Genomic DNA, 16,159 nt, shown 5'->3' with positions numbered 1-16,159 from the left:
AATGCAACCTTGAGGCGACCGAGAAGGGCCTTTGGGAATTGGACGTGATGATAAGTGAGCAAACAATCCTTCCAGTACGCGAGATGTCGAAAGAGCCTCCCTGCAGCTACCTTTAATCTCATGCACTCCTGTCTACCTAGCGCCTACTCCGTCCACTACCGCCATGACGTGACTTCTGCTCACCAAGACATGTCAAATCGAAGACACTTTGCTGGCTAGGCTAGACCATCGGGATCAAGAGCCGAGACTAACCAGTAACAACTAGCTTTTGCTGCAACGCTGATCTTCTGGACCAGAACTCTGACAAGATCGAGTTGCTTTACTCGAGACTCTCCAATGTCTCCATCAGCCTCAGGTGGGAGGTCCCCCATGTTTGTAGTCCACAATTACCCCTCATAAGCTGGAATGCCACCTTCTCAATTGGCGGAATTTGTTTGCGTTTAATAATTGGGGTCGATGGATATGAATAAATTGAACCATACTCGGTGGATTCTCGTCCAATTTTACCGAGCTCCTCGGTAAAAGTTGCTCAAATTTGCTCCGCCGCGAATAGTGGACGCGAAGCTTTGTTCCCTCTTTTCTTTTGGGGTCGTGAGATTGGGTATGTTTTGCCATTTGGCATTTACCCTTTTCTTTCGGCCGAACATTCTTGGACTCGCCGCGGGAGACAAAACTCATCTCTACCGCGCAATGCGAGGCTACTACGCGTATACAAGCCGCCTATTTATCCGGACGGGTATTTGTGGCATTTGGTGGTGGACGAGTCAGAGAATCCCCAAGCAATCCGGGGACACGGGAACGCGACAGGGACTAACCTTGAAGTAACAGGACAGAATTCACCCGAAAGTTAACGCCCAGATCTCTGTCTCTCAGGGGCTTTTTGGATGTTACACTGGATATTGCTTGATCAACACTTGACTCGCAGACGGGAGCGCTGCTGATCTGGTGATCGAGCCAACTCCATGGCGCGTTAATCAACTGTCATGCCAAGCTTTCCGACTAGCTTCCCCGCGGGAGCCTTGTTCATGAACAAACGGAAGGCGGCGGGTGACTCTCTCGCGATTCAAGGTGCAAAATCCCACTGGCTGCTTCTTCGGGGGGACCTTCAAATTCTGGAACCGATCCTTGCCAGATTGATGGACATAGCCACTAGCGGAACAAGCCTGATTATTGGCCACCGCCGAGGTCCTGATCATAATTTGACTAGTGACGAGTGACGGCGACCTCGATAGTGAGCAGATTCACCAAGGACTGTTTCGTTTTCATGCACTCTCCCTTTACCTTCGGCAATTTTTGGCCGGAAGAAACTCTGCTTTATTGCGATCATCGATATCGCCATGTTGGTCCTGATAAAGATCTTTCATGTAGACCGATGAAGAATTCATGCAAGAAGCTTGACTAGGCCGAGTTCGTCCAATTTTCAATCCTTAAGTCTCCAAGCCCTCTTCAGCGTACTTACTTGAGTCATATAACAAAACCTTCGCCGCGTGCCGTCCATAGCCGTGACCGAGTAGACGACTTGCCGTCTGCCCGCCCGGGTGTTGCGCCACACAACTGATAGGTGGCTGGTGGTGCGGCTGGACGTGTAGCCCATAGGGGTGCCTTTTCCAGCAGAAGCTCTGCGCGTATTACAGGGTACTATTACACTTTTTAACTTAACGAGATACGTATATGCTAGTATACACCATTAAAGGGAAACCACATATAGAGATATACTTATACAGGGTGAGCTTTTTTACGCACGTAGTGCATAAAATAAAATAAAACCAAATAACAAAACCTTCTCAGCCTAATGTTTTGACCGAAATAGCACATTCTGTTAATTGTCTTACTTAAGCAAGGGGGTTCCGAGCAGAACCAACGCTTAACTTCAGGGCCAAACATGATGCAAAAAGCGCGAATGGCTTCCATGCTCTCTTCTGTCTTCATCTATATCCGTTTGGCTTATGTTGTCCGTAATGTTCAAACGGCAGTCTTAAGAATATTGAAGTCTTAGATTCGCTTGACCTGCGTGTTCTTCGTAGTTGATCTTTATAACGAACCAACGTCTGCATACGCGTCACTGATCACAAGAGTGTCTTAAAAAGCTGTCATTTGGCGGGCTATGTTTTATCTAACGAAATAGTGAACATTATTTGGGTTTACTAGCACATCAAATAGACGGCTGCGCTCTTCTATTTGACGTGATCTGGAAAGAAAAAGCTCATGTATGCCTAGTATCACCAAGATTCACAGCTAAGTCCCTCATGTTTGCAAGGATAGTATGGCTTAACCTGATGCATGGTGAGCTTTGGAGGCCATGAGTGAAGAGTCAGGGAGCAACACTTACAATATCCGGATGTTCCGGCCATGGGGTGCCATGAACATTGAGCTCTTCAAAGTCTTTCGGCGGATTCTCCAGTATCGCGTCCATCAGGTACTTGGTGCAATGTATCGTATGACTGTAGTTGAAAGGGGGATCGTAGCCCAGAGAAATCCACAGGTGCGTCTGCCGCAGAGTGTACATGCAGTGGTATGTGTGTTCCTTCCTCGTGACCCAGCCGGCGGTCAAGACTTCGCTCGTCGGTGGTATCTCATGTTTTCCGCCCTTATCATAGTATCGATGCCATGGACCTTCATGGTGGAATTCTTTGAGTAGCTCCACATTATCTTTGTGCCCCATAGGCTCCTTGGGCCACCATTTAAACGACATGGTGTCGAACTCGCAGCCCCTGTCGCGCGCGATCTTGGGTAGAGCGCCGTTGGGCGCGCAGACGTACCCCGATAGGTCGAGGTCCATCTTCTGGCAGGTTTCGCATGATGGAAAGAAGGCGAGATACGCCAATATTGAGAAGATGAGGATGGGTGGAACGAAGAGATACCAAGATCTCCAAGCTGGGTCGAACTTTTGCCATGGAAGGTGTTTTCTGACTCTGGCGAACCCGGCTTCTTGATCGACAGAGGAATCTCTCGACGCGCCTTCTTCGCAAGACTCTCCCTCAGTCTCCTCTTTGAGGAGGGAGTACTTCTCTTCGCGTTTGTCCGACTTTGGTAACATGTTGTGCGTGACAAGTGACCGACACCACCTATTTAATGCTGAACCACAGTCGTTTAATTGTGCAAGACGGCTTTTTGCTCAATTCTGAGACGACTTGACGATATGGCATCAGTCTGGTTGTGTAGGACTAAAACGTCCAGGCACAGAGTAAGACACAACGCGTAATGACACGAGTATGTCGCATCAGACCCCAGACAGTACTACGACGGTGAGTGCAAAAGGTTTGACGATAACCATACAGCCGAGAATTCTTCTCTTCGTTGACTCAGACAACCGCTGGTACATCGGCTCCGGAATACATATCGTCGTGCGGAGCATAGCTCGCCATCAGATCGGGATTGGCGGACCGAATGCCCCACATTTCCGGACCGAAGCGCCGATCCACCATCGGTCCGACAGAATTGCACTGCTCCGGTCAACTCGCAGACGCTACCAGCATTGATCATTGTCAGAAGCAATTGGCACAGCTGATAGCTTATTGTCTACCTCTAAGAGAGTTGAGCTCGCATAGGTATCTTTCCAAGTCTCAGTCTCAGTTGCCGTAGACTCAAGCAGCAATACCCCCTATGACCACTGAAGACTATATCGATGAGCCAAACTATGATATACTGGTGGTGATTCAAGCAGAATCGCAGAATTCCTTCGACCAAAGCCTTCTATATCTTCCGTCAGATCTAAACCCTGGTCTGGAGGAAACGTGGTCTTTGCCGTTGCTGCAAAACCTTGATCCAAGGGCCGTGCTGAAAACACGAAGTGTCAACAAAAGCTCGACGCGACAATCCGCCCATTCTTCTCCTCGCAATGCTAGGTTGAACTAGCCAGCTAGCCAGAAGACAAACCTCCAGATAGTTCATGAGACATGGCAATGACAATCGTGATTTATCGTCTCTCCATTTCTCATGTGCAAGTTCAATTATGTAAGCCAGCATTGATCCCCCGAGGAGTTAGCGCCTCTGAAAAGGACGAGTAGATCTTACGGTCGCTTGAAACATGGCTGAAACCTCACCACCAAGGATCCTTGAAGCTCCCATGTTCGCGAATGCCCCGATGGGCCCGTTGGGGGTCTTTCGACCATCCGTTGCTCTCCATTCTTCTCGATGAAGAAATGCAACTGGAGTTCATCTCTTGGCAAATTCTTGGTGTTCTTGGCCTCCCAATCGGCTATCGTGGCGGCGTTCTTCCTTTGATGATCTTGTTTGTTTGATTAAACAACAGCCATGCTCTCCGAAAACCGTCCACTGGTGTGGTCCTTCTTGGCGCTATTTCTTATTTTTGTCTGGAGCCTTCGATTACTAGGCGTTCACGACGCGATCGCAGATACGGTTTCAACATTTTTTCCTGATGAATCGAACGAAGAAGCGACGACCGAGAGCGGGTTCGTGCGACAAGCCATTGATGTCGAATTTCCAACTCCGATCGACTACGCGCCCATTCGGGAAACATGCTCTCGCACTCGGTTTCGCCCTGGGCTGCTCTTCAGCTGCGAAGAACAGCACGGCGGCATTGGCATGGTGCGAAATCAAATACTGAAGTGCGTCCGGTATGCGATCCACGGCGGAGGTGCACTCGTTTTGCCTTCAATGTCCCTGCGTAACGCGAAAGACATTACCGATATCGAGACGGGAAACGAAGTGCCCCTCGATTACCTACTGGACCGCGAGGCATTCATAACACGCCTGACAGAGGGGTGTCCGGGGATGATCGTGTACGAAAAGGCGACGGACTTTCCCTCCTACGAACACCGGTTAGGGGAGCCTTTGTCTCTGGTAGGAGACCATTTCGAGCCAGACCACCCACGAGAGGGACTGAGGCATCCGCGAAAATGGCGATACTTCTTCGACAACTGGCTTGAAGAGCAGGGAGTTCGAGAACATATGGGTCCAGAAGCCCCGGTACACATCAAGATGGAGCAGTCCTTCCTTGAGTATCCCGTGCGCGACGACGGTGACGCCTTCGTACACGAGTTCGGCAAAATTCTGTCCTTCAGGAATGACACTCGTGCTCTTGCGGCAAAGATTCTCTACCTGCTCAAGGAGAAATTCGCGCTTCCTTTCGATCCGAGAAAAGCCATCAACCCCAATGCTTATTTTGGGGCGCATCTACGGCTGGAGAAGGATGCCACTTCCGCCTGGGGGCCCGACGAATGGCGCTTTTCGCGGATGGATGACCAATTCGAAGAACAATTCCGCTATCTCGAGCGCACGGGTCTGAACGTTGTCTATGTGGCATCCGGGAACCAAACTGTGGTCGACATTTTTGCGGAAAGGCTCAACAAGTATCTCTCAATAGAGACTGGTACGCCGAGGAGGAATATTACGGTGGTGACCAAGAACGACCTGCTTCTCGGGGCCGATCGCGAGCAACTTGATGCCCTTACATTTGATCAGCATGCCCTGGTGGATTTTCTGGTCATGTTTAGAGCGAGCGCATTCATGGGCGTCGCTCATTCCAGTTTCCCGTGGACGATTGCCCTGCGGCGGCATGAGCTGAGTAAATATTCGAAGTTCGGCAACGAAGGCTCAGATCTACTGAGAGACGAGTACAGCATCATTATGGGCATGGAGGCCGACTACCCATATGTCGACCCCTTTGTTTATGGCCTGTGGCCGTAAGGACATTTCGGCATCCCGGAAAGAAGCGGGACAACGACATCGTATGGATGGATAAATGAAAGCATAGATACCAGCATGTGTATAAGTTTTGACAGGCATCAAAATACATGTAGAAAGACTCTAGCATCGTAACAGTAGAAAAACAAAAGCAAGAGCACGTCTAATACCACGAATATGAATTCAACCCCTAGTCCCAAGTCCGTTTCCACGTGGTTTGCGAATTACACTAGGAAGTAAGCGTTGCTTTGATGTCGCCCACCGTCTGACTCTGCTGATCGATTAACAGATCAAGTAGACGTCGATATGTCTGAGTCAAAGTCTTCACGGTAGTCTCAGAGAATAGGGACTCGAAGTAGGTAAGCGTAGCGTCAAGTCGGGATGGCCCTTCGTTGAATGCCAGTACCAGAAGTTGCTGCCGATCTGCCGGATTAGTTCATGCACTCTTGTTCAAGGGCATGGCTTTTGACTCGCCTCGTGGGGATCTTGCTTCCAGATTGACCGAAACCCAATCTCAACATCATCATCCGAGTACTTGACCTTTCGGTAGTTGACTAGCGTATTGAAAAGTCCAGTGCCTTCGCACCCTAGATGACGCTCAACTTCGGTCAAGTCAAAGGTCTTGTGATTCAGGCCGCGGATGTTCTCATCTTGGAAGGCTTGCAAGGCCTGAATAATCATCGTCGTATCGTCAAGAGTAGCGCAGGCTATCATCATTGATAGCATTGGTCCGACAACCTCATCCGCGTGCGGCAAGTCAATGTCTCGGTCCGAGACTAGATGCCCAAAACAAACGGTAGAATGACCAGTGTAAACATGGAGAAGCATCGCCCATGCGAATTGAAGAACGTTCGAAAGAGTCACTCCGACCTCGCAGAGAAACCGCTTCATCTCGACTGTGATATTAACTACGAAGTCGATGGAACCCATGGTATGAGGGTCTGGGCCGCTTCCCACCATAGTCTCGATTGGGACCATGTATGGCTTCACGCCCCGTAGCTTGTCGACCCAGTATTCACTACTTGCGCGGAGATCTCGCTCACAGTTGATGTGCTCGATGTAATCGTGAAAACCGATTGGAGGCCTTGCCCCTGGAATCTGACCACGATAGAGCGTGACAAAGTCGCGGAAGACGTGTGCCAAGCTGACATGATCAATCAAGATATGTCCCATGACAAAGTGAACGAATATCTCTCCATAAGAACTGACAAAAAGGCGCACCGAAACTGGAGGTGAGTCGTCCTTGAACAAATTCGAGCGAACGGCGTTGAGATGGAGCTCAGCTTCTTTCGTGGCTTCTTCCACTGAGCTGACATTTAGGACGGCGATGTCAGCCTTGTGATCTTTGAGAACTCTCTGGAAGATAGCTCCCGAGGCAAGGTCGTGGATAAAGACAGTCCTCAATATCGCATGCCGAATGATGGTTTGTTGCCACGCCCCCAGAAGCGCGCCGGTGTCGACTGACGGAGAACCTTGAATGGCATTTAACAAAACAAGACTGTTAAACAAGTATGGTCTCTGAGGCTTGCTAAGGAACGCTTGATACATCCTGTTTTGGAACGGCGAGCAGGGCGACACGGTCTCAACATTGTCGGGAGCTAGGACAGAACGCGGTACAGGGGCCGATTGGCTTGCAATTCTAGGTAGGGCGTGGTTTGTTTCGGGCCTGGTGGCTCGCTTCGCAATTTTGCTTGCCAGAAGCCTGATTGTTGGATTCGCGAGAACATCCTGTGTTGTCACGTCGAGGCCAGCTGCTTTGCAGAGTCTCATTGCTTGCATCGCTAGAAGATACATCAACATTAGCCCCTCGTAAATCGGTCAAAGAATCGAATGGATTCTCTGCAGATACTCACCATAGATAGAATCGCCTCCAAGTCTAAAGAATGACTGCTCAAGACCAATTTGATCTGGAAATGAAAAGTCAGATGTGTCTCACGTTGCCGATTGCCAGTTGAGGAGCTTCTTCACTTACGAGGATCAAGCCCGAGGATTTCCGCCCACATGCACCTCAAAGTTTCCTCCGTTAAAGAGCCGCTTTCATGATATGAGTCACCCTTTTGATGAAGATCAAGTGCGGCCAAAAGGGTTTGATGGTCAATCTGCCCTACCCAGCTCATTACCCGTTGCCGATCTAGCTTGAGTGATAGCTGGACTGGGAGGCTTTTGACAATGAGCCATGTTTCCGGGATCATGTACTGAGGCAAATCTCTCTCAAGCGCCGAAGTCATTGAATTTAGCGCATCAGCAAGCCTTTGACGCATCTCCTGGCTGAGGTTATCCTTTTCGACGATGGTAATGTCTTGGCTGTAATCGCGTGTCTCGAGATTCGATGATAGAACTGTCAGACTCACGACAGCCACAAGACGTCCTTTGAGTTTACCCGATTTCGGAACCAGGACCATGCTGTGCACGATGGTTTCAGAAAGATTGTTGAGATGATATTGAATTTCGCCAAGCTCAACTCGCTGGCCACGAATCTTGACTTGGGAGTGATCTTTCCTGCGTTGGATGAAGAGGCTTCCATCTTCGGCATACCTCACCAAATCACCGGTCTTATACAATCTTCGAGTGCCTCTATCACCTTCGAGTGAAGAGCTCTTGTCAGATGCCCATGAGGGAGGCTCAATAAAGGCGATCGCGGTTTTGATATCGTCGTTGAGGTAGCCTTTGCCGACAATGGGTCCCTCCAGAAGTAGTTCGCCAACAGCCCCAACGGGCATCAATATGTGGTGGTTCTCCGGATGAACAACCCAAGCGCGACACCCTACCGGCCAACCAATATTCGTAGCGACTGTGTCTACCTTGAATGGAGCTCCGATGGTGCTGGTCACTGAGCACTCCGTTGGCCCGTAGCTAGGCCTCATGTGGATCTTCCCAGCCCAACGAGCTACGAGATCCTGGCTCATCGGCTCCGCATGGACAGTAATGAACTTGACGGACTCCAAATCATCGGGATCAAGGGTGCGAAGAAAAGATGGAGTGAAAGCAGCCCAGTTCACCCGCTTGCGCGCGACGAATCCGGGGATGTCGGACATGCGCTCTTCCTCGGACGGAATGCAGATGCAACCACCCGCGGCAAGAACCGTGAAAATCTCTTCGAGAGAGGCGTCGAAACAAAAGTTTGTGAACTGCAAGACGCGGGACTCCGGTTTGATTTGCAGCCAGGAGGTGTTGTATGCCACGGCTGAGCAGAATGACTTGTGCTGGATCACCACCCCCTTTGGTGTGCCTGTTGTTCCTGAGGTGAAGATGATGTAAAGTGTGTTGAGAGGAGTAACAGAATGGGTAAGCGAGATCGCAGATTTTGAAGAATTCTCCATGGAAGTCTTGTCAACGACAACAAGTGTTTCCACGAGACTTGTCAGCTTGTCGTATTGTTTTGACGAAGACAGCCCAATCCTGGCCCCAGTCTGCTCGACCACAGACTTATTCCTCTTATCAGCACCGTTTGGATCAATGTGTACGAATGCCGCCCCGGACTTTGCCACCGCAAGCATTGAAACCACTGCCCATAAGGACTTTTCGAAACAAAGAACGACGATATCTTCTGGCACAACTCCCATAGCCTGGAGTCGCGACGCGAGATTAGTGGATAGGGAGTCCACTTCGGCGTAAGACAAATCGCCGTCCCATGCACAGATGGCTGGCCTCAAGGGTTGTCTGTTGACTGTCTCCGAGATCATGTCGTGAATACAGCACCCGTTGATCTCGAGCGGGGATGAGTTCCATTCCTGAATCTGCTTCTCATCCAGTGCGCTGGTGAGGCATATCTTCGAGATCTGGGCCTCTGAGTCGTCGATTATAGCTTGCACGGCGTTCAAGTAGACAGCTAGAATACGCTCCGCTTGAACTTCCGACATGAAGTATGTTGCAGTCTCAATGGTAATATGAAACTGCTCTTGATCTTCGGTGATACACAAGGCGGTATCGTACTATTCAGGCGAGTTAGCATTCTCTTGGTCCATGATGCCATAACTGCACGAAATTGAAACGGGGAATAGCAAATTACCTCGCTTGTGTCATGAACAAAAAGTAGCTCCGATTTGATCCTCTCCGATCCCAGCGTTGCGGTCGTCTTTTGGAAGTTGAAGATCGTGTTGAACAAGGCCTCTCCACTGCGCCGGGCTGCATGCTGGATTCGCGCCAAAGAAATTGTCTGTTTGGTGAGATGATCAATATTGTCCTCCTGTAATCTAGTCAAGATCTTCGAGACCGTCGTTTCCGGACTAATTTGTACTCTGACGGGTATGACGTTAGCCATCGGGCCCACGATCTCTGACGCCCCCGGAATCGGGATGTCTCTCCCGTGGCCGAGAAGACCAAAGACTACGTCGTCTGAGTGCAAGTATGTGGACAGAATCATTGACCACGCGGCCTGGAATATGATGGGAATTGTGAGATCCCACTTTCGACATGCTGAGCTTAATTCGCTCTTGGGAAAGGTGGAAGACGTGCGGGTAAACTCGAGAGTTTGAACTGATGGCGGTCGATGTTGGCGTAGTACGGGTAACAGGCATGACGGTGCCCCATCCAAGTAGCGACACCAATATTGTGCGATCTCATAGGCATCTTGCTTCTCGACATAGTCGATGTAATTGGAGTACGGGCAGATCTCTTGTAGCGGACGATTGTCCAAAGCAGCCAGGAAATTCCGAATCAACAGACGAGAAGTCGTTCCGTCAGTGATGACGTGATTTTTGTCCAAAAGACAGTATACAGAACCATCGTCTGCGGTGTACAACTGAAGCTTATGGAGTACCTTGCCACACAAAGGTTTAGATGCGACCGAGGAAGACTGCTCCGCCCACAGGGCTGGCAGGTCGCTCTCGCTTCGAAGCTTGTGGACCTTGATATCGATGTCGACAGCCTTCAAGGCGAGCTGAAGAAACCTCCCAGCCGCGTCCTCAATGAAGACAGTTCTCAAAATTTGGTGCGTCGCAACAACCTGCTTCCAGGCTGCTGAGAGGTCATCAGGATTGAGTGGGATTGATCCAGACAGCTTGAAGAGGAAGTGCTGGCTGTACTGATTGCTTGTACTCTTCAGTTGCGAAAGAATGAGGCTATCTTGAATTGGAGAGCAAGGAATGACTGATTCTATCTCGTTAGGTGTGATGCCGAGACGGGATTGAGCGAGATTGAGGACGGCTTTGAGGTCCTTGTGTTGAAGTCCAACTGAGGTAACCAAAGGCTCCGAAGGCGATGGCGGTAAGCGCTCGTGTTCATCCGCGAGGCCGCTAGCAAAGGTTCTCAGACTTTGTTCAAATTGATGCAGCCAACCTACCAAAAGATCTTGGTGGTGCATCCGAGAGTTCCACTCAACCTGCAGAGACAGCTTATTATCTTTGATGGATGCCAAGATTGAAATCAGGGCATATCTCGATGACCCTGCACGTTGCTGGTTTCTGAGGCCCGAGATCTTGTCCTGGATCTCGTCGCTGCATCTTTTGAATAAAGAGCCGTCCTTCTCGAATTGCTGGAAGACCCCGAGATAGTTGAGAGTTACCTCCATTGGATGATGGTGCTCGAACGCCTTCTTGCCAGCTTTGCTCAGGAAACGTGATGCGAAGTAGGCTAACCCATTGAGAGGTACATTGTTACGGAACTCGCTGATGTCGTTGAGTATGTTGCCATGGCTGTTTGCGATCATGGGAGAGAATGTCGTGAACCAGCCAACAGTGGTAGACGGGTCCACCTCAGGGATGAAGATTTCTCGTCCGTGACACTCACTGAACAGACCAGGGGAGCGACCGAATATTTCAACAAACGAGTCGATAACAGAGGCTAGCAACAAGTCATGAGCTCCCCGTACAGGAACTCCTTGCGCTGGAACAAGTTGTTCGGAGATAAATGAGTCGAGAGTGATGGTATGAGAAACACAGTCCCCGAAACAGTTCCTCTCATCTGCCATGCCCCAGAATGACAAATCAGTGACAAGTGCATGAGCCGACGGAGGCACAACATTTTGTGGTAGTAAGTTCGATGAGAAGCGATGCTGCTCCAATGTCCAATGTTGGAAAGATGTTGCTTCGTCTGCGATCGGCGTCTTGAAGAGGAGGTATAACTCCAACTCACGCAGGAGTATCCGCCACGACACTGCATCTACGACAAGGTGATGGATTGTCATAGATAGGAGGGTCCGACCCCGAGACTCAAATAAATCCACGGCCACGAGAGGACCGTTGGAGAGATGAATCGACCTCTTGGCCTCGCTGACGCACTCGACAACGTAGTCGAGATGTCTGCGACTGTGAAATCTCATGCGACAGTAGTCAACGACGCTGATGGCAGATCTAGCAGGTAGACATTGCGTCCATTCGCCATCGCGACACTTAAACTGCGCACACAACATTGGATGAGCCTTGAAGAGAGATTCCAAAGCCGCCAGCAGTTCTTGCTGGTCCACGGCCTGGGTGACTTCAACGACCATGGTCTGCTGATCAAGATCGTCTCCCTCGGGCGACGTGTGGAAGTGAAGTTTCTGAATGGGAGAAAGAATGAAAGCTTGCGGTCCTGCTGGATCTATGGACGTGTCAACTTGAGATGGGCTTGGCGAGGCAGCTGCTCCAATTGATTTGGCTAGTCGCTCAATTGACCGGTACCGAAGGATATCTGCAGCCGAGATGTTCATCCCAGTCTGCCTCGCCAAACTGCTAATGGTCATGGCTGAGATGGAATCTCCGCCTGGATAGTTTGATAAGCCTCGTGGGAATCGCGCGATATTGATACTGATAAACTCACCGAGGTGGTAAAATGAGGTGTTCCAGCGAATTTCGTCCTCGCCGACGTTCAGAGCTTCACTCCAGATACTCCTCAACCTCGTCTCTAGCTCCGTACCATCTCTCTCAGTGCTGTTGTCATCCATACGTGGCAACAAGCCGGCGAAATCATCGGGAGTGAGTCTTTCAAGATATTGAATTAACCCCTTTCGATCGAGTTTCCCCGAAGAATTCCTTGGCAGGGATTCTAGAAAGAACCATAGCTCTGGGTTCATGTAGGGCGGTAGCTTGTCAAGAAGAAATCCTCTCATGCAGTTGATATGCTCAAGCCAAGGTGCGTCCAGAATCTTGATAGGTGATGTGGACATGCTTGAGGGCGGCGATACAATTGAGCCACTGAGCATGACAACGGCCACCAATCTCTTCGCACAAGGTCCAGATTTCGGAACAACGGCGAGGCAATGCTGAACTCGGGGCTCAAGAACCAGATGTCGCTCGATTTCTCCTAGTTCAATCCTCTGACCCCTGAGCTTGACCTGCCCATCTCTTCGCCCGACAAAATGGAGTTGACCAGCAGAGTCGTATTTGACTAGATCGCCGGTCTTGTAAAGTCTTCTACCAGGTGCCCAATCAAGGCCCTCAACGAACGAGATTGATGTTTGTGTAGGATCGCCCAGGTAACCCCTTGCAAGAATTGGGCCTTCCATCAGGAGCTCACCTAACGCACCAATAGCTTGAAGGATGCTTGAGTTATCAGGCCTAGCAACATATGCTGCGCACCCGGGAACGGCGAACCCAATGTTAGTAGGACTGATGTCCTTTGTGAACGGCGGACTGATTGTACTAGTCACGCTGCACTCCGATGGGCCGTAAACCTGGATGAGTTCTGTGTGTGATCGACAGGCCCAGCTCTGAATGTTCTTCGCAGTCATTGCCTCTCCACCAAGAACCATGGTTCTCATGGTTGGCAGTATGGCCGGCGTGAACATCTCGGCGAATGAAGGCGTGAGATGTGCCCAATTTGCCCCTGACGCTGATGCAAACCTTGCTAAGTCTGGGCAGCTCAACCGGTCATCCTCATGCGGGACACATAGACAGGCACCCACAGCGAGAGTTGTCAAATGATCTTCCATACTGGTATCGAACCCATAGGAGGCGAATTGTAAGACTCTAGAAGCGGAATTGATGTGTATTCCATCGCTATGAGCTTGAGCCGCATATGCATATGCTCGATGTTCCACAACGACTCCCTTTGGCCTGCCCGTAGAACCAGAGGTGAAGATGACGTAGGCTGGACTGTCGGAAGAAATAGATGGTAGCGGTATAGGCTCATCTTGCAACGGAGAGACCCGGTCTACATCAAGTTGAAGGACCTGACCAGCCAAATGCCTGATTGACGGCGCTTGTTGCCTCGAGCAGATGACGAGCCCAGATCGAGGAGAGATTCCTAACTGCTGCAGAATTTCCTGCCGTCGAGTTTCTGGATTCGAGATGTCAACAGGCGCGAAGGCGTTGCCACTCTTCAAGACGCCGAGAAGGGCGATGGAATACCATTTTGACTTCTCGAAGCAAAGCGCGACAAAAGCTCCAGGTCCAATACCTCGCTGCAAGATCTCTTGGGCGACAATTGAAGCAGCTTCATCGAGCTCTTTATAGGTCATGTGCCCATCCCACGAGTGGATTGCCTGCGCTTCAGGCTGAAGCCGGACCTGATTCTCGATTAGGTGATGAATGCAGGTCAATCGAGGATCAGGCGGCGGAGCATGCATACGTGAGTTCCACTTTCCGACTTGCTGCATGTCCCACCTGCTGATTGCGGTTGTTGTCTTGACGGTAACTTGTGCATCGTCTATACCAATTAATCGTGATAAGATGCTTGAAAAGGTATGCGAGACGTTGCTTGCCATTGCCGATGACAACGTGGCGGTTGAATAAGCGAGTCGCACTCGAATCTCCGAGTCTGAGTAGACAGCCTTTAGCACAATATCGAAATCGGAGGCATTATGGGATGAGATTAGCTTGAAGAACGTGCTGCTGGTGGCGTCGGACATGGAAGGCGAGTAATACGAGGTGATGATGGTGTTGAACAGCTTGGTTTCGTTGGTTCCGAGTATTCGCTGCACCTTGCCAATGGAGAAGCATTGGTGTGGCAGCGCGTTCAGAAAGTCTTCTCTGACAGTATGGAGAAGACCTTCGAGCGATATGTCGTCGATTCCACCGACGCGGCAGACTAGCAAGTTCATCATCGGCCCAACGATTTGAGACACTCCAGGAATTGGTAAACTTCGCCCGGAAGAGAGATAACCGAAGCAGATATCCGGGTCACCCGTATAAGTGTGAAGAACGAGAGCCCAGACAGCTTGCAGCACATTCGATATGGTCGCATTATGCTTTTGGCAGAAGACGCGGATGTCATCTAGACCAACATCAAGAGGCATCACCGTGACGTGGAAGGACCCGGCACCACCTGCTTGGTGGTCGTTCATAACAGGGAAAAAACATGGTTCTGTTCCGTCCAGGTAGTCAATCCAGTAGTCGAGCGCGCCGTCTTCATCCGTCTGGGTCTGTAAGTAGTCGATGTATCTCCCGTATCCAGGTGCTTGGCCAAGAAGCCGAGAGCCCTGCAGCCCCTTGACCAACTCATCTACGATTATTATCAATGAGCTACCGTCAACGGTCAAGTGGTTCAAGTCCATCTGAAATAAGACTCGACCGGGATTTTGGATATCGATGTAAACGGTGATGTGGTGCTGGTGCCTCTCTTCATCTGTATTGACTGTCCCCAAATCCCCAATTGCGAATTGACGTCGTATCTCCTCCAGATCCTTCACATGGTCGATGACCAAAGGTTCTGGTTGAGACTTGAGGACGACTGCATCTAAGAGACGGCCAGATGCGGTATCCGAGGTGTCGACGTAGATAGTTCGGAGAGTTTGGTGACGGTGGATAATGTCGTTCCAACAGGTTTGGAAGTGATCCAGATCAAACTCGGCCTCAGTCTCAAAGAGCCCGCGCGTCCGGTACAGTCGCTTGGAGACCATCTTCTGACCAATATACATGCTCTCTTGCATTGGGCTGCAAGGATAAACGTCTTCGACAGCATCATCGCTCACATTGTGCTTCTCTCGCAGCTCGCGAAAAATCCTGGTAAAATCATAGTCGGGAGGCATCTGCGGGAATATACCATCTCCCTGTCTCAGTTGTTCAGTCGAAGAACACCCTGCTTGATTGCTGGAAGCTAGCGAGGCGACTTCTTTCAGAGACCTGTGGAGTAGATCTTGGAACCGGACGCCCAGGCCTTGCTCAGCGCATTTTTGGTACAGATGAACTGCCTTGAACGAGTCTCCTAGAAAATCATGAGCATCTCCATGAGTATAGAACTAAGAAAATCTTGCGGGGCTCACCTCCAAGGGTAACAAATGAAGACGTATCTTCAATATTTTCAACCGGGATCGTCAAGATGTTGGAAATGAAAGTTCTGAGCTGACTGAAGACGACTTGCGTCGTGCCTTCCGGAACGGCGGTGGCAGCCATGACGGGTAAACGTGAGATCTCGGCCTGGATTGTAGCACAACAGACTTGACTGAGGTTGAGTATGTGCACTTCACTGGCACCTCTCGTCAAGTACTGAGTCACTCGTCAAACAGAATCGCAGCTAGAATGATCTATATCAGATTATCCAAAGTCAACACGATAGCTAGAAACGATAAAATGCCCTAAAAGCTTCGAGGAGCTAACTGTTCAGGGTCTTCCTACTATGCATGGCTCTATGCTGAAATGCCGCTCCCAACTTTGAG

The 16,159-nt window shown here is 50.2% G+C and overlaps 3 protein-coding genes across 3 annotated transcripts; 1 reads left to right on the top strand and 2 right to left on the bottom strand.

The window, feature by feature from the left end:
- Positions 1-2,219: 2,219 nt before the first annotated feature.
- On the bottom strand, positions 2,220-3,037 carry HER10_EVM0012028 (uncharacterized protein; the record flags this gene model as incomplete). Its single annotated transcript, XM_035481432.1, has 2 exons — positions 2,220-2,273; positions 2,330-3,037. 2 exons carry the CDS (start codon positions 3,035-3,037, stop codon positions 2,220-2,222), a joined length of 762 nt encoding a protein of 253 aa, XP_035338969.1.
- Positions 3,038-4,254: 1,217 nt separating this feature from the next.
- On the top strand, positions 4,255-5,649 carry HER10_EVM0008339 (uncharacterized protein; the record flags this gene model as incomplete). Its single annotated transcript, XM_035477866.1, has 1 exon — positions 4,255-5,649. One exon carries the CDS (start codon positions 4,255-4,257, stop codon positions 5,647-5,649), a length of 1,395 nt encoding a protein of 464 aa, XP_035338648.1.
- Positions 5,650-5,875: 226 nt separating this feature from the next.
- Positions 5,876-15,896, bottom strand: HER10_EVM0009692 (peptide synthetase; the record flags this gene model as incomplete). The annotated part of the gene is made up of 7 exons (XM_035479172.1): positions 5,876-6,061; positions 6,121-7,427; positions 7,500-7,553; positions 7,619-9,578; positions 9,656-12,327; positions 12,385-15,708; positions 15,767-15,896. The coding sequence occupies 7 exons, from the start codon at positions 15,894-15,896 to the stop codon at positions 5,876-5,878; spliced, it is 9,633 nt and encodes a 3,210-aa protein (XP_035338770.1).
- Between the last annotated feature and the right edge of the window lie 263 nt (positions 15,897-16,159).

Source organism: Colletotrichum scovillei, assembly GCF_011075155.1.
Source record: "Colletotrichum scovillei strain TJNH1 chromosome Unknown Contig00001, whole genome shotgun sequence".
Lineage (NCBI taxonomy): Eukaryota > Fungi > Ascomycota > Sordariomycetes > Glomerellales > Glomerellaceae > Colletotrichum > Colletotrichum scovillei.
Note: the sequence above shows the minus strand (reverse complement) of the source record. Positions and strands in the feature narration are given on the sequence as shown.